At 36.5% G+C, this 19,209-nt stretch overlaps 1 protein-coding gene and 1 long non-coding RNA gene across 7 annotated transcripts in view; one reads left to right on the top strand and one right to left on the bottom strand.

The window, feature by feature from the left end:
- Gria4 (glutamate ionotropic receptor AMPA type subunit 4) overlaps positions 1–19,209 on the top strand; it is a 384,585-nt gene that overhangs the window by 283,035 nt on the left and 82,341 nt on the right. For all 6 annotated transcript variants that reach the window (XM_006983747.4, XM_016002319.3, XM_006983746.4 and 3 more), the window contains exons 5-6: positions 819–1,003; positions 11,800–11,853. In XM_006983747.4, the coding sequence (XP_006983809.1) occupies positions 819–1,003; positions 11,800–11,853 (239 nt within the window). The remainder of the gene's footprint in view (positions 1–818; positions 1,004–11,799; positions 11,854–19,209) is intronic.
- Positions 17,544–17,862, bottom strand: LOC143274172 (uncharacterized). Its single transcript, XR_013052592.1, has 2 exons — positions 17,706–17,862; positions 17,544–17,608 (listed from the first exon to the last, which is right to left on the bottom strand). It is a non-coding gene; the product is annotated as an uncharacterized LOC143274172 (long non-coding RNA).

Below are 19,209 nucleotides of genomic sequence, written 5' to 3'. Positions count from 1 at the left end.
TGTAGCCCTGGATGACCTTACACTTCTTATGCAGAGGAAACTGACCTTGAGTTCCTACTTCTACCTCTCAACTGTTATGTTTATAGGCAGGCGTGTGACATGTGTAATTTTATTGCACTTTTAAAGTTTTGGTCACATTTCTTTGGACATTCTTCTCCTCTAAGAACTTATGCATCTGTGTTCTCAGCCCCTCACCTGTGGACAATTCATCTCATACCCAGACCACATCGTTCTTCTGCCAGGACAAGGAAAGCTTAGTAACTAATGCCATCCCTGTATAGTTTGTCTGAACCATCACATGAGACCGACAGTAATAACAGCTTCAATAAATACCATAGTAATGTTTTCTTGTACACTTTTTCTTCCCTAGTTAAAACAAAAATTTTGTTACTACCCTGTTCAATAGGGAAAATTTAAACCATTGTTCAAAACAAATTCTGTTTAGAGTGTAAAATAACAAATGGGTTCATGAAATTGTTATTGACCATGGGGAGTGGTACAATGGGGTTCTGCTTTATCTCATTAAAAGCATATCTAGAGCAATGGAATATTCTCCAATGGAGGATTTTGAGGTTTTACACAAGGTGTACTGTGGCAGCATCATCCAATCCAGCTTAAGAGAGTTTATTGTCCTGAGTAAAGAAAATTTAAAAAAAAATTCTTAAATACTGACTCATATTTTCAAGATTCTAAATGATGTGAATGTCCTTTAAAACATGAAAAATATTGATGTGGATTCAGTCTCTACATAAGTCAAAAGGAATGTCTCTACATAAGTTAAAAGCATGATTTTATTAACTGTTTTTTCTCCCTAATAGGATATTCAATACTTCAAGCTATTATGGAAAAAGCAGGACAGAATGGATGGCATGTCAGTGCGATATGTGTGGAAAATTTTAACGATGTCAGCTACAGGCAACTGCTAGAAGAGCTTGACAGAAGACAAGAGAAGAAGTTTGTAATAGATTGTGAGATAGAGAGGCTTCAGAACATTTTAGAACAAGTAAGTCTTGGGCTTCATATTATTACTCAGGTGTACATTGGATAAAAATGTTGACCCATTCCAAATCTGTTTCTATGTGTCTTCCAGTTCAGAGTATGAGAATTAGGAATTTCCCATGATTTGTCTCCATGGCAAAATGACAGTTCTTTACTACCAAAGGCCATTTAGTTCTTATGTGCAGTCAAAGTTAGGAGTACTGCTTTACACCTTGTAAAGCTATAAACTGTAGAAGAATACTTGCTTAGTCACCAGGAGTTCTTGGACTTCATTAGTATGAATTTTGAAGATTAAGTGTCATCAAAATGTTAGAGAATTTTAATGGGCCTTTTTGTGTCCTTGAGAGTTAGTTGCATAAAAATTATTGACATAAATTAACAAAGCAATGAAATAAAATATGATTAGGTAGAACATTCTGTGCTGTTATGCTTCCACCAGATGTTTTAAATAAATGCTACCTGTCAATCATAAAATGATTTTTTTCAACTTTCCTTCAGAAGGAAGATTCTTTGAATAAAGATTCTAATAAATAACTGTTGATTCAACTTGAAAAGGGTAGGAAAAGATAAAACTGAGCTATGTCATTGTGTCAAGCAGTAGGAAAACACTATGCAGTTATAGATAGCATTTGCTGGAGACAATGATGACTTTGAGATTATCTTCCACCAAAGTCGCAGTGCCTGTGTGCCATCTAGTGGTTTTGTGGAAGTTTGCTCATATTTATCCACAATATATTTGAAATAGTGTAATTCAGAGTTAATTAATTTGTTATGTATACTTTAACTGTAGAATTCCACGGTTGGGTTTGGAATAGAAAACTTATCAGTTTGGAGTTCATTTACAAAGCTCATTCATTTTCATTATTTTCAATGATAAAACTTAAAGCCAAAATATATCTGTGATTCCTCCTTAACACTCACAAGCTCTGGATTGTATGTCATTAGTTTTCATATATTAGCATTTCCATGTATAGATTAGTATCTGGAAAAGTTTATCATAAAATATATTTTGAATTTTTAAAATATGAAACAATACTGTATTATAAGAGGAATTGGTAAAATATCTACCTCTTGTTATCCCTTTGTAAAAGAAAATAATAACACTTTACTGAAGAAAGGATCTCTGCTACTTTGATAAAATCTCTGCTACTTTGATAAACTATAAACTAAGTGTTCAGATCACTTACGTTTACTCCTCAGTAGCAACCTAGGTAAATGAAATTCATGACCATTTGTGGAATTCCAAGGAAGCCTTCTCCCTGGCTTTCATAAGCAGAGCAGTGACTCCAGCTCCAATCCACTTCCACAACCACTGTCCCTGTAGTGAGACTTTGAGTTGTTTGACCTGAACAGCTGAAACTTTGTAAATAATAAAATATGATTAGGTAGAACATTCTGTGCTGTTATGCTTCCACCAGATGTTATAAATAAATGCCAATCATAAAATGATTTTTTCAACTTTCCTTCAGAAGGGAGATTCTTTGAATAAAGATTCTAATAAATAACTGTTGATTCAACTTGAAAAGGGTAGGAAAAGATAAAACTTTGATGATAAAAGATTAATCCTGCAGAGCAGCCAATTCTAACAACTGCCAGGATTGCCAAGTGCCTGTCAGAGGCTGAGTGAGTCTCAGAGAGACCCTCCACTTAGCACCTGTGCTTTAAAGACCCAGGCTGGGGCAGAGAAGTCTATGCTCAAAGCCCACTGACCTGTTTTAGAGGCTTAGCTGGTTTCTAAGAAGAAAATTGGCATACCTGGGTACTTTAGATAAACTCTAAACCTTAAATGACTCTGTGAAGTGACTGGTCTCCTCTTCTTTCTCCTCTTCCTCCTCTCCTTCCTCCTTCTCCTCTTCCTCCCCCTCCCTTTTCTCTTCTTCCTCCTCCCCCTCTTTGTCCTAGTCTTTTTCCTCCTCTTGCTCCTCTTCCTCCTCTTCTTCCTCCTCCTCTTCTTTCTCCTCTTCCTCCTCCTCTTCTTCCTCCTCCTTCTTTTCCTCCTCTTCTTTTTCCTCCTTCTTAACCCCTTTCTCCTCTTTTTTTCTGTGAATATTTCAAAGAAATTAGAAACTTGAACATCTACCATTCCTATTCCTTTTTGCTAATTTGTGGCTGATTTCTTTACTATCAGGGCTACCTATGTAGGACTAAAAATCAAACTTGTGACTCTGATAGATATCTCACAAAATATGACAAGGTCCACTGCTCTGTAAGAAGATGTCTTCTTGCTTGTATAATAATGATTTCCCCTGCAAGAAAAACTGTGTCTGATTGGAAACAAGATTGTTTCCTATTATAGCTCTAAACAAAATCACTTGTAACATTTCTTGGTTTAATTCTGTGTTTTATGGTGCTGTGGACTGAACCCAGGCCTTCCTTGACTGTGTTTGGCAGGCTCTCATTATCACTGAGCTACATCTCTAGCTCTTGACTTCACTATTGATTCCATCCTAACAGAAGAGCTAATCCAAATACTTCCAAGAATGTGTGCAATGCCTTGTTTCAACAAAAATCCATGTTCATTAATTAAGCAAACAACAGAAAAAAGTAACCACCAGAGATTGACTAGAGAATGTGAAAGGAGAGATGGGGCAGATTTGATGATGGATACAAATCATACCACACAGAAGAAATGAATTCTAGCTTTCTGTCACACGGAAGGGTGACTGTAGTTGACAATGTTGTATATTTTGAAATAGCTAGGAGACAACAATAGCCTATACTGTTTGGGGAGTCTCTTGAACTCTTACTGATAGTGGGGATTTTATTAAATGATCTATGGCTTTTGAGAAAAACATTGTCAGCTCAAGTGGCATAGCTTCATATGTATCTTATAGATGATAGATAGTTGATATATAGATAATAGGTATATAGATACATAGATAGATGTGCATATGTGCATGTTTGTGTGTGCATGTGTATATACATATACATATGCATGTATGAATAAATAAGTTAAATATAAAATAATATAATTCCTTAAGACTTTTTCAAATCTCCTTAGTGTAATTTATTTCTCTTCCCTCCCTCTCCTTCTCTAATGACCTCCTCACTTGTCCTCAATTACAGCTCCCTCCCCAATTTCCCTAACTTTTATCATTTCTCTCTTCACATCACTTGTATTCTTCTATTCTCCTTTCTCAGTCCCTGTGCCCCATGCCATGGAGAGGATTTTGAATGTCTCCTCATAATGAGAATGGTAGTGATTGTGGATACCCTAAATATCCTGATCAACACACAGCGTAAATGTACTTGAATACCACTATTTGCATCCCAATGATGTATGCTTATGACATCAATAAAAGTTGTTTTGATAAAAATTTTAAAGTTAAAAAAAAAGAAATACTAAATAAGATTGATTAAAAGAATGTCTTTGAAAAGGTAGCCCTCTCTTGGGAGATTTACACAATGAAAATTAAAGGAGTGTGTTCTGAAATTTCTAGAAGAACCAAAATATCTTGTGGTGGTTTGCTGTCTATAATTGCTTCTTTGACATTTTAACTTGTCAAAATTAAACATTTTGTTTGCAAAAGCCTAATGAAAATAGATCACATGTTATCATTTCAAAATATATGTATGGATGATGGTGATGCAAGCAGCATTGTCTTTTCTGCACTCATTTCCCAAATTACTTTATGCCATGAACTAATTAGTTCTTATAAATATATTTGCTATTTAAAACAGCAGTTGGCTATTAACTCTGAAACATTTCTACACATGAATATCAGAATGGTAAAGGAAGCCTAGGCTTGAGGATGCCTCTATACTTGATACAAATCTCTGAGACTCAGTCTCCCTCAGCAGCTGATCTTAGCCAGTCACAGGCAGATCCTTCCCCAAGGGTACAGCACTGAACTGTGCATAGTTAAGCTGCCTTGTACATCATTTTGGATTTTGGTCCATATATGCTGTCTGACCGTGTTGAACTTCCAGAAACCCTTGAACCTGTTCTAGTTCCTTGCAGGGCCTGATTCTAGAATTTTAAGTGGAAGTCAAATTAAGAGCTTTAAGTTTGCTGTAATTTTGTCTTTTGGACAAGAACAAATATGTGAAAAACAATGAGTTTAAGCTATTGTCAATTCATGTTCTAAATGAAGGAACAGGAAAATTACGTATTTACATAACACTTCTTCTGCCACATAAGGCACCAGGAATGTAACAAAGCACTAAACTGAGCTTATTGCCATTTAGTCGAGCCAGCTCCAATCAAATAAATTGCACTCTTTTGCTTTTCTAAATTCAATGAACAAGTTTATCCACACATGTAAAACCTAAACAAACAACAGGAGAGAAACTAACAAAAAGCTGGAGAGATGCTCAGAGTTAAGAACACTCATTGTTCTTACACAGGACCCGGGTTCAGTTCCCAGCACAAGCTTGGTAAAGCTAGACCTGAAAAAATTGTCTTCATATCAAAATACATGTTTATGCTAGGAGCCCTTTATATATTATTTTTATACATGTTTGTTATTTAAAACACCCCAAACACAATACTCTATCGGAGAACATTGAACTGTCTAACTGCCATCCCATGTCCCAGTCTAACCCAGTGGCCAAAAACAAACAAATGAAAACCATGGAATTTGATCTTAACTATATTTTAAAAACTGTCTCATCTGAGGCTGGTTAGACAGATCAGATGTTAAGAGCACTGACTGCTCTTGCAGAGGACCAGAGTTCAGTTCCAGCACCCACAAAGTGACTCACAGCTGTTCATTGCTCCAGCTCCAGGGAATCTTGTAGTAGGCTTTCTCTGGGCCACCAACCAGCTCCCAAACCATGACATGGAGACTTAATAATAGTTAATGAATGCTCGTCCTTATCTTATGCTCATTTCTTACTAGCTCTTACAACTTAACCTGTTTCTTTTCATCTATGTTTTGCCTCTGGGCTTTTTACCTTTCTTCCCTTCTGTATGTCCTACTCCATCAAGATGGCTGGTGGCTGCCTGGATGGCTAGCCCCAGGTGTCTCCCTCATTCTCTCCTATCTCTTCTCTCTCTTTCCTCCAATTTATTCTCTCTGCCCACCAGCCCTGCCTGTCCCTCTTCTGCCTAGCTACTGACCATTCAGATTTTGATTAGACCTATCAGGTGCCGTAAGCAGGCAAGGGGAAACAAATACAACACATCTTTACATAATTAAACAAATACAGCATAAAAATGTAACACATCTTTGCCTAGTTTGTCACAACAGGATTTGATACCCTCTTCTGGCCTCAGTGAGGATGCAGACACAGACATCATACATGGACATACACATAGCCAAAACAGTCATAAACAAAACTAAGAATAGTTAATTGTTTAAATTTTTCTAAATTGAAAAGAAAAAAAGTCTCATGAAAATCATACTGAGATCTCAATACTGTTCAGATATTCTCCTCCATGGAAAATCCATAGGCCCTTGCAGTTAGAACTGCATTCCTATCATTCCTGAGACCCTTTTATCAGGACACCTGACTCTGACACTAGGGATTAGACAAGCTAAATTATACCATTTTATAGCACAGATGTGTTTTCACTCTTTCAAACATGGTTAAGGAATGTTTCAAGGATATTTTTGTTGTGTTTTTTGTTTCTTTGTTTGTTCACTTGTTTGTTTTTTATGAAATGCTTACCTTAATACTTATTTTTTCTCTTCCACACTTTTCATAAAGTAAACTGAATTGAAATGATCTCAAAAAACTCTGCTTCTTCTAAATAACAATTAATATCAAAAAATTTCAGGTCATGTATTAGGTGATGAAGCACTATACAAATTTACACATGAACTATAACCAAACAACAGAGTAAAACCCCATAGCTTTTCCTGGATATTTATTAATTCTACAAATATCTACTGAATGATCTCTCTCTCCTCTGTGTGTGTGAGTGTGCATGTATGTGTGTGCATGTGTGTGCCTGCATGTGTGACATGATACACACAGTCAGAAGATAACTTTTGAATAGGTTTTGTTTCTCTCTCTCTCTCTCTCTCTCTCTCTCTCTCTCTCTCTCTCTCTCTCTCTCTCTCTCTGTGTGTGTGTGTGTGTGTGTGTGTGTGTCTGTCTGTCTGTCCTCTCTCTCTCATATGAATATATTTGTATATACATATGTATTCCCAGATATAACCTGTTGAGTTCACTTCAATGTATGTTTTCAGGGCTGACTGCTTGGCATTGCAAAACCAATCGATGTGCTCTTCCCCAGGGAAGACCATTCCTCCTGCTCCCAGCTTTCCTCAGTTGCCTATAGTTCTTTCTATAGAATTGAAGCCTCATGGACTTTCCCCAAGCAATTTAGCATATTCATTGTTGTCCATGACCAACAATGTTCAGCTCATGTTTGGGTGGTCATGCTGGTGAGACTTCATGGTTGCAACTTCTGATGTTATTAGGAGACACAATCTCACACCAAACTCCCTGATCCTTTAATTCTTAATTTTCTTCCCACCTCCTCTTGCACAGTGCTACCTGAGCCTTAGGTATGAGAGTATTTTGTAGATGTACCCATTGTGACTGAGCTCCAAAACTTTGCCTCTTGATTGGTTTGTGGTTTCCTGTGGTGGTCTCTATTTGTTTCAAAGAGAAATTTCCTTGTTGAGGGGTGAAGACTACACTTATCTGTGATTATAAGAACAAATGTTTCTAGATTTTTGTTAGGGATTATGCTAGTTAAGTAAATTAGTATTTATAGGTTCTCCTCCAATGACTATGATTTCACTAGCACTGTTTATTTAGCTGTATTTCCAGTACCAATCATGGTACCCCACATGTTGAGTGAGTCTTAAGTTCAATTAGAGAGCTATTGTTATCACCAAGACATGTATACCACTACTACATCCATAGGTCTATCTTACTATGCTGGTCCTTGATGTGATTCATAGGCATTATAGCTGGGTAGGACTACTGGTGGCTTCTCTCCTTTGAAATCTTGCATGGAATCTTATGGTACCATAAAAGCTAGCCTTCAGGTAGAGGATATTCAGGTCAATTCTTATTTGTTGTGACTGAATATCTGCTCTCATATTTGCTTCCTATAAATTCACTTTATAAGTACTTACATTCTCTTTTACTTAACTAATTGAAGTATTAATATTAAAATGCCCCAATGAGCACAGATGCAAAAATATCCTATCAAAATAAAAGCAAAGAGATTAACTCGGTGGTCGTGCATGTTACGTTTATAATTAACCCCACTTCTATTTAATATGATTATACATATGCAAATTGTAAAATGCATGATCACAAAGTTATTAATATGTTACTAAATGCAGGGAAGGTGCTAGTCCCCGAACAATGAAATAACATTTCATATAAACTTCAAATGATTTAGTTGGATTACTGGTAAAATTGTAGTTGGCTCTGAAGGGAAATGAGCAAATGTGGCCACTATGACAAATGACAAAGTTTTGGATGTTTGTGAAAGCTAAGGAAATAAGTGAGTAGAGACCAAGAGTATAGGAAGAATGGCCTTAGCTTATTTTTAGCAGTGTGTTAAACTGTTATATTATGTCAAGCATACAATGTATTTTGATCACATTATCCCACCCTCTTTCCCCTGACTCCTCTTGGATCCATGTAGCAGGCTTTCTTTTGGGCAACCAACCAGCTCCCCTATTCATGAAACAAAGACTTGTTATTAGTTATGAATGATTGGCCTTATCTTAGTCTTGTTTTAATCTGTTTCTCTTTATCTACATTTTGCCTAGGAGCTTTTTACCTTTCTTTTATTCTGTATATCTTACTTTCTTGTTTCCTCCGTGTCTGGCTGGCTGGTGACTACTTGGCTTCTAGCCCTGGGCTTCTCCCTCTCTTTTCCTCTCATTCTCTCTTCCCATGTTCTCCTCCAGAGTCCAGATTCCTCCTCCTCCTTATTCTTTATGCCCACCAGCCCTGCCTGTCCCTCCTCTGCCTAGTTATTGGACATTCAGATTTTTATTAGACCAATTGGCTGCTTTGGGCAGTCAAGATAAAAAAGCAACAAATCTTCATAGAATTAAACAAATGCAGCATAAACAAATGTAATACATCTTTGCCTAGTCAAAGTAATATTCCACAACACAAACAAATGCAGCATAAACAAATGTAATACATCTTTACATAAAATAATATTCCACAATAGATCCATCCCTCTCCCCTAATACCTGAGTTTCTTGTTATTGTTTTTTATAAATAACTCACTAAGTCCAGTGTGTGCCCTCCACTGGCAAACCATCCACCTGAAAAGACCTTAGAGAAAAGTGATTTTTCTGGAAGACATCAACTGCCAGCTGGTGTGGGGGCTTGTGAGCTGCTAACTCCTCCATTATAAAAAGTTGACTGGCTTGATCCTGTACAGGTTTGTGCCAAAATCCATGGATGCTGTGAGTTCATTTGAGCACAGTTGGTCCTATCATGTCCAGAAGACACTGTTTCAGTCTGGGCCTCCCTAAATCCTGGCTCTTCTATCCTACTTGCCCCCTCTTTAAAAATGTCTCTTAGCCTTTGGGGGAGAAGTTTTGATAGAGATGTCCTATTTGTGGTTGAGCACACCACAGACACTTATTCTCTACACTTTGACCAGTTGTAAGTTTCTTCATTAACTGATGTCCACCTGCACAAACTTCTCTGATGAGGCCTGAGTTTGCACTACTCTGTAGGTATAGAGAGATGAATTTGCAAGCCAGAAAGAAGGGATTAGAAATTATATCAATGACAATTTATCATACCAATATCAGATATAAACGTCATAACACTGACTTATTTATGCATGCTCCTTGTTTTGCAACTGAATTATTTGACCAGTATCATTGATATTTCTAAAGAAGTATCTGTTTGCTGAAACAGAAGCAAGAAAAAGCAATTGCATGATTCAAATTCATCTTATCTCTTAAGCATGTATTATTGAAAAGACAAACTCCTTTTATAGCTGGTACATCCTTGCTGACTTGTTTTTCAGAACTCTAAGCAGACACTTGATAATTACTATTTATGTAGTCACATTGCCTCTTTCAATTCAGGTGGTCCAGCTCCTTTACCACTACACCAGCTTGTCATTATGAAAGCTGATAATTATATTTTACAGCCAAGTCTCCACATTAATATCACTTTCCTATGACAACATGACCAACCACCCTTGAAGAGGGCAGAAGTATACTAGATTTATAGTTTCCATCTCAAACTGTTTCTTTCCTGAAGCAACAATGTCAAGTACACAGGTGGCCTGTACTCAAGGTGAAATCACTCAGACTTATTAAACATAAAATATTATCTACTTTGGTAAAACCCCAAGTCTGACATTGTCCATTTGATTTTTTGTTTTTTGATTTGTTGTTGTTTTGGTTTTGCCAGACAGGGTTGCTCTGTGTAGCTTTGCGCCTTTCCTGGAACTCACTCTGTAGCCCACGCTGGCCTCAAACTCACAGAGATCCGCCTGCCTCTGCCTCCCAAGTGCTGGGATTAAAGGCATGCACCACCACCGCCCAGCCATTGTCCATTTGAAACAATCAATATGACAACTTAGTAAATGTCTCCTGTGCTGATTAGTTTTTTGTGAACTTGATGCAGCTACAGTCATCTGGGAAGAGGGAGCCTCCAGATGAGAAAATAATTCATCAGATTGGCCTGTAGAAAATCTGTGGAACATTTTCTTTATTAATGGTTGATATGAGAGTGTCCAGGCCACTGTGGGTGGTGCCATCCCTGTCTAGATGGCCCGGAGTTTTATAAGAAAGAAGGTTGAGCAAGCCACGGAAAGCAACCCAGTAATCAATGCTCCTGCACATCCTCTGCTTCCGTTTCTATCTCAAGGTACCTGCCTTGAGTTCGTGTTTTGGCTTCCTTGATGATGCACTGTAACTTCTAAACCAAATAAACCCTTTACCACACCTGCTTTTGATTATGATCTTTATCACAGAACAGAAAACGAACTAGGATGTCTCTTTGCTGGCTTTTCTTTTTAATTCTGTCAGCTTATTGTTTTTTCTTCACCTTTGTGGCAAGCTTCTCAAAGGAAGTTTGAATTGATGGATAAATTATAGGGTAGATACATTGAACAGATCTTAAAATGTACAAATTCTATGCAAAATATCATACATTTATAGCTGTGCATGAAGAAAATCTTCAACAAATGAGAACAAAAGGTGACTACGGTCAAGGGAGGTAAGAGATGGGATGGACTGATATGGAATTCAGTGCTCACCCAGACAGAGGAACTTTAAGATCAGGAAAGTAGTATTTCTACTCCCTTGAGAAATACATATGAACAGTTGCTAGCACTATTAATCTCTCTGGGGAAATTATAATATTATAGCTTTTCCAAAAGGGTAGAGAAAACTATTTGTAATTAATAAAGTATGAATGAAATTAAATAATAGTTTTGCTTTAACAGTGTATTTTAATGTGGTTTATGAGTTCTTCTGATTATAGCGTTCCACTTGTATAAGTCACATGACATTGTTTTCCCATCACATTCTATAGGAAATTATACTGCAGTAGTTAATATTTTATTTTGTGCATGCATGGTACACATGTAGAGGTCAGATTACAATGTGTACTGTTGTTCTCTCTCCTTTCACAAAGTATGTCCTGGGAACCAAATGCAGTCCACCAGGCTTGGTAGAAAGCACCTCTATCCAGTGATCCATCCCACCAGCCCTGGATAATTTTTATTTGCTAAGAACTTCATGCATGACTAGAATGTGTTTAGATCAAATTTGCACTCCCACTCCCCTCCAATTCCTCTTATATTGCCATCACCCCTTTCCCCCAACTTCATATACTCTTTTAATGTTTTAAGTAATGTTTTAATAAAGTTAAATTTTCTCTCATTTCTTGTATTAATAGATTGTGAGTGTTGGGAAGCATGTCAAAGGCTACCATTATATCATCGCAAATTTGGTAAGAAATCTTGTTTTCTAGTTTTACTCAGAATTTGAGTATTTAGGATTGTGTCTTAAAATAATGCTCTAATCAATGCTTAAACTATATTATTTACTGTATTTCAGGTTATGCTATTGCAATAATCACCATATTTTAATGATTTAAATAATTTAAAATGATAATCATATTTTAATTCAGTATGCATTTTATGCAGATTATTTTGGATCTGCCAGGGGACATTTAAAAGTAACTATAATGTTTTCTTTACCATGATATCACTTATCAGATTAAATACTGGCTTATTGTCTGTCCAAATGATAAATGCTAGTCTATAGATACATATATTCCCCAATTTTAAGAAAAACAAGATCTAATGGCTAGTTATACAAATATTTTGAATGGGAATAACATGTTTTCAAACTGCATCAGCCTTTCAAATAGAGATTGATAATAAACAACATAGAATGAACTGCTTGCACACCCCAGACAAGTCTTTGTAGAATATTAAACAAGGCTCTCTGAGGACTTCTGGTTAACCCATCAGCTTGGAGAACTTGGCTGTGGAAGGTCACATCCTTCATTTTATTGTAGGGAAATGTCATCTTTGTCTTAGTTCGGGTCTTATTGCTGTGAAGAGACACTATGACCAGGACAACTTTTATAAAGGAAAAGATTTAATTGAGGCAGGATTACAGTTCAGAAGTTTAGTCCATTTTCATTACGGCAGGAAGCCTGATGGCATACAGGCAGACATGGTGCTGAGGAGGTAGCTGAGAGTTATACATCTGGATCTAGTGACACACTGACCAGGCTTGAACTTCTGAGATCTCAAAGCTCATGCCCTAATGACATACTTTCTTCAACAAGGCCACACATCCTGAAAGGCCTACAGGGGGACATTTTTATTTGAACTGCCACAATCTTAGACCTTGATCCGCAATGTGGATTATCCTAGGGAAGGCAACAATACTTCCTTTTTTCTATCATTTCCCATCATGTATTTCTTTAATGACAACCTTATTCTTGAAGCAAGAAGGAAAGCTACTAAAGGATAGAGAAGAGACTCAGTCCTGTCATTTTTCTGCATGTTGAGTGTGCCATTCATTACATATTCAGAGAGATCCATCTGTATATTGAGTGTGCCACACAGGTTCAAAGAGAGACATCCACTCTTTGGTGAACTGGATTTCAGCACAGAGTTGAGATAATATAATACAGCAATGGATTATAAAAATGATCATACTGTATTTCTTGAATAGAATAAAATGTTACAACACAATGGGTTAGTATAGCAATATCACCAAATTTGCCTCACCTTTTCTATTTATTTTAGTAGCCCCACAGTTTATGTGTCTCATCTATTTGTAAAAGTACATATATTTAAGCAAACATATTTTGTCATTAATCAATGTAGCATAAATGCCTACAGTCAGAGATATCTCTATTCTGATTGATATTATATAATGAGTTTCTAATTATTTTACTGCAAATGGGCAGTTTTGACATACATTTTTTTCTAAACAATAAATTCAGAAAGGAAAATCATTATGTTATAAACTATCATAGAAATGAGTGGCTTACATTGGCAGCTAGAATAAGTAAGACGATGCAAGATGAAAAAAATTGATGTTTATAACCCACTAATAGATTTCAGAGCCTGCCTTAAACAGCCTTAATGGGTGGCAGCATATTTACACTAAAGTATCAACATATGAAATAGAAAACCATTTGTTTCCTTGAAACAGAAGCATAACACTCACTAAAAAAATAGCAAGCTTTTATCGTGACTAGAGCATTGACATGCACCCAGCTTTGTTATAATATGCAGTATTAATATGGATTCTCCTGGCATTCAGTCATCTATATAGGTTAACTAATTACAGTTCTTGCAGCCAATCCACAACCATTTCTTATGAGCTATATATACAGGATTCCCAAATGCAAAATTTGTTCAGAATCTAAATAAAATTTGATATTAGCATTACAATTTAATGTTGAAAACTGATTTCACTGAAATTAGAGATGACATAGGGGACTGGAGATGTAGTTCAGTCAGAAGAGAGCTTGCCTAGAATGCACAGAGGCCTGGGTTCCGTCATTAGCACTGCATAAGCTCAATGTCGTGGTGCAGGTCTGAAGTCCTAGAACTCAGGGGTATTATCAAAAGAATCAGAAGTTCAACGCCACCCTAGGTTACACAGCAAGGTAAAGATGAACCTAAGCTAAAATAAAAAAAGAATAGGAACAAGATAGGGATTTGTTAGCATACTACTTTTACTAAACATTATAACATGGGTCTTATCAAGAGTAGTTAGGCAAAAAAGAAATAAGTTATCCAAATAGAGAGAGTTTGCATATAGGAATATCATAAGGATTAAGAAAAATAATTATGGGCTAATACATAAGTTCAGCAGGTATATAGGCTGCAAGGTCAAAAATGAAATCTATTGTATTTATAATATAACAAATGTTCTGAAATAATTTTTGAAAGTAATTATATTTACTTAATTATAGCTTACAATCAATGGGTGACTACTACTTCACCTGTCATGAAAACTGGCTACCCTTATTAGCCGGTGGCTACTTACATTCCAGATTCACTTTAGCAGAATGATTTAGTTACAGTTTCAAAATCAAATCAGTAGATATAGAGTAAAACCTATATTTACCAAAAAGAAAATAAAGCTAAATAAACATCAATATGTGGGAAATTACACTGTAAATTCATAAGCATGATTTTTTATGAAGATCAACAATACCCTTTATTTAAAAAAGGTTTAAAACCTAGAGAATCTGGATTTAAATATGCTACTTTAAAATGAGAATCCTCTAACTGGGTGTGGTGGTTCATGTCTATAATCCCAGCACTTGGAAGGCTGGTGCAGGAGGATAGTAACTTCAAGGCTAGCCTGGGCTGTGTAAATTCAAGGTGAGCTTGGAAAACTTAGTAAGATACTCATTAAACGAAAAATTAAAGGAGAGCCAGGGATCATGACTTACAGCGGCAATTCCAGCATTTAGTAGTCTAATGCCGGAGGATTGCTATGAATTCAAGGCCTGTATGGGGTTCATAGTAAGTTCTAGGCAGCCTAGACCCTGTCTCCAAAAAGTCAATACAAGCAAATAAGCAAACATAAAATAACTGAATAAGCCAAAAAAACAAAGTAGCGAATGCCATAGAAATCCAACCTTCTTAATACGATTGGCTGAAATCAAAGCAGATTCTAATTATTTTTTAAAATATTTTCCAATTTCTTTATGAGTAAAGATGCAATTGGTTGTCAATACTCAGCCATGTTTGTGATTGTCTTGTATTGCCTTTAAGTTGAATTTATTTTCTCACTTTGCTATCATTCAGTTCATATTTCATTCTACCCTGACAAAATGGGCATAAATTGGCATTTTTCTCGTCATAGTAGTGTCATGTCCTAGCTGTTACAGTTACTGGGAGTATGCTAGTACTTCACCTCTAGTCAGATTAATTTAATTTATGATCCCTTCCCATGTTACTCAAGCCTGAGCCCACTGAGAGTTTGTCTTAGTAATTTTCTATTTCTGTGGTAAGACACCATGACCAAGGCAACTTATAGGGAAGACTTTATTTGGGACATACAGTTTTCAGGGTCAGAGTGCCTGACCACCATGGCTGGAAACATGCAGCAGACAGTCAGGCATGACGCTGGAGCAATAGCTGAGAGCTTTCATCTTGAGAAAACATTTATGAGTCAGAGAGACAGCAAACTGGGAAGGGCTTGGGCCTTTGACACCTCAAAGCCTACTTCCAGTGACGTGCCTCCCCCAACAAGGCCATACCTCCTAATCCTTCTCAAACAGTTTGGCCAACTGGGGATCAGTTATTCAAATATATAAGCCAACGGGTTCATTCTCATTCAAGCCACCAGAGTCCAAGAAGGTCTAGAGATTTGACACAACGGCCTTTCTGTTAACAGCTGCATATTAAAGATGAACGGAACTTATAGATGGACGATGTCTGAAATCTCTTTTCCTTTCCTACATCTTTTGTATAGTTCAAAGAGTATGTTTGTAGTTATTCAGCCACACAAATTACCTAGAGTTATTTTTTAGAGCAGATGATAGCTTAATAATAAGTATTATTTTAGAAATCTCTAAGAGACTTAGACACAGAAGTATGTATTTCCTTTTGGCTCATTGTATCTGTTTTTTACAGTCTTTTATCAGAGTGAGCTCAACACTGCTCTACATAAATCCTTTCATCTCAACTTTTTAATGTTTAACTTAATGAAGATAGCTGCTAAGATTTTTACCTTACTGCACTATGAGGTCTCTTTCCCAGTCCACCAATTGTACTACTTTTCCAAACCAAACAACTCCCATATACCTACTGCTGCTTTCTCTTTGTAGCACTCATCACTTACCTCCATCCAGAGGATCTTAGTGAAGAGTTACAATAACCTCTTTTAGAGAGTTATCCTTAAAGACTTGAATTGTCTTCTGGGTCCTTCTGGCTTCACAAATGATTGTGTGCCCTAATCGTAAATATTATTTTTCATTCATCAAATTGTTCTTTTAAACCTACTCTGTACTAAAAAGGTTCCAATGTCCTTTGGCACAGTAATAAGAAATTGGCTCCCATCAATTTGTTCAGGCCAGGAGGTTCCTCCTTCTTACCGTAGAAATGGCTCTTCACCTTTTCTCTGTACCAGAACTTCTGCTCTTCCTGCTGTACTCCTCAGCTTTGGTCATTATGCTTGGGTTTTTTTGTTGTTATTTAATTTGTTTTAATTGGTCCTTTAAAATAGCTATCTGTATTCTATAGACTGGAAAATAAAGTCTTGGGTAATTTACCCAAGATCATATAGATCATTAAGTCTCAAAGGTAAATCCAAAGCTCTGACCTGTCTGATTGTAAAGAATAAATAAGTTCTTATGTAAATAAATAATATATCCAAGGAACCACGACACACAGTAGACACTCATTGGAACATACCCACAGGCTCCTGGAGGAGCTGACCTTAGATACATTACTCTGGTTTTGTATTTACTCTTTCTTCAGCTGTTGAACAATATAAGTATGATTGCCAATAGCAATATGAGAATCTTGGCACAAAGTTAGAGTTATATTCTTTCCTAGGTTTTAAAATTTTAAATGAATTCAGTTTGTATCTAACAAAACACTTAGATATATCATAAAGTATAAAGTTATAGCATATTCAACATGTGTAACTAAATACTAATTGAATCTACTTCTTACACACACACTCTCTCTCTCACACACATACACACACACACACACACTATATATATATATATATATATATATAGACACCGTACATACCTCAATCAAAGATAAACCAATGATACATACAGTAAATGATTCATCCATGTTTAAGTATTTGATTAACTTTAACATGAGAACCAGCCACAATTCATCAAACATCTAATTTGGCAGTTTTATACAATTTCAATGACCCAGTTAAGAGAATATCAACTTGCCAACATTGTCCTAATTCTCCTTTTGTGCTTCCTGTCTATTTCAAATTTTCTGCCCTAATTTACATGTACATTAGAAGTATCTACCTAAGGTTCATTTCTTCAGAGTAATTTCTAAAAGAATCTTCCTCATTCTTCTTGATCTGGTAACTGTACTGAAGTGGCCTTTACATGACTTAGTGTGTAAAATACAGCAGAAATATTGATCTAAATCAGAGAAAACATAAAAGATGGGCTTTTGCTTACATTGATGATATAATGAACTTATAGATGGACAAACATCATCACAGATATCAGCCACCTATAATTTTAAACATTTCCCCATTAGAAGATCTGCAAATTACAAGTGGAAATTAAAAAGGAGATCAAGTTGGGAATGAATCTACAGAGTTCATTACCCACTGTGAAGTGCAGGCAAACATAGGAGGCCGTTTCTACAGGAGAGGGAGCTCTCCTGACTCACCCCTGCCCTCAGGAACATCATTTGTTTGGATAGTAAACCAATGGTAACTGGGGAGTAAGGGACTCCATTACAGTGTGGCCCTAGATGCCCTTCAGTTCTATGGCTTTCTGTAAATTCCAACAAAAACTAAATGGTTACCAAAGTAACTGTTGCCAAGGAAACTGGGTCATGGTCTAGATCCTATCAATTTTCTATATAAAATCATAAGAACATAAATGAAGGGGGAAATATTGCCTGTACTCAAACAAATATAGCCAAAATTAGCCAAGCCACTTACCATTCATTCAAACCATAACTGACAGATGTTTGTTACAATCAGACACAATAATTGTTTTTACTTTACCTTTGGTGTACTGTCTGACAGACTGCATCTGATAGTGTCCCTAAGGGCTGCAGTTTGCCTGTGTCTTGCAGCTGTGACTAAAGCTACACAGAAGGCTTAGCAGACCTTATATTTCAGCTAAGAATGAAAGAAAATAATAATCTCATCAATTAGCAGCTAATGCAAGAGCTGAATTACTGTGGCTTTTAGAAAGCAGCGAAATGATTTGCCTGCCTGTGGGTCTGCCCTATGCAATGGTAAAAGCACACAAATGCTCCACAGACGGTTTAGTGGATAAAGATTGATGGGCAGTGTTTTCCCATTTCTAAAGCATGAATTTGCTTTGTGTTGTCAAGCTTATTTCTCAATGAAATGAGAATGTTACCGATGAGCTGTCAAATTGGCTGGCACATAATAGGCCCAATATAAATATCTGTTTAGTGAATTAATTATTAATCATTCACAAATACTGAATGCATGCTGGGAGTATTCCCCTGCTGTTTTCACATGGAGGTAATCTAAAGTCAGAATGCAACAAAGGTGAGAATCAAAGCCTAGGTTTCTTTGGGGCCTTTCCTTTCCTTGTAATGTTATAACAATTAATAAAATTAAAAACACTCTTTTCTATAACAATATGAAGGAGTACAAAGTGGAAAGGATCAACATACCATCAATTCATCAGATCAAAACTTGTCTATTGTATATGCATGTAATCTTGCAAGATTTTTTTCCTTACGCTACTTAAAATTAATCAGAGCTCGGCTGGGCAGTGGTGGCACATGCCTTTAATTCCAGCACTCAGGAGGCAGAGGCAGGTGGATATCTGTGAGTTCGAGGCCCACCTAGGCTACAGAGTGAGTCCCAGGGAAGGTGCAAAGCTACACAGAGAAACCCTGTCTTGAAAAACCAAAAAAAAAAAAAAAATTAATCATAGCTATCCAGTAACCAAGGGATAATTAAGATGGATAAACTGTTACGTAATCATCACAGAACCTGGCATATAGTAAATCTTGATATAATATAAAAGCCTGGTACATAGTATTGGCTATTAGTTCACATACCCGGAACTCTCACTGACAATTTACTTAGTTATCAGTGGAATAATATGTTTCTTCTT

This window comes from Peromyscus maniculatus, chromosome 7, assembly GCF_049852395.1.
Source record: "Peromyscus maniculatus bairdii isolate BWxNUB_F1_BW_parent chromosome 7, HU_Pman_BW_mat_3.1, whole genome shotgun sequence".
NCBI lineage: Eukaryota > Metazoa > Chordata > Mammalia > Rodentia > Cricetidae > Peromyscus > Peromyscus maniculatus.
This window is presented reverse-complemented; position numbering and strand designations above follow the sequence as displayed.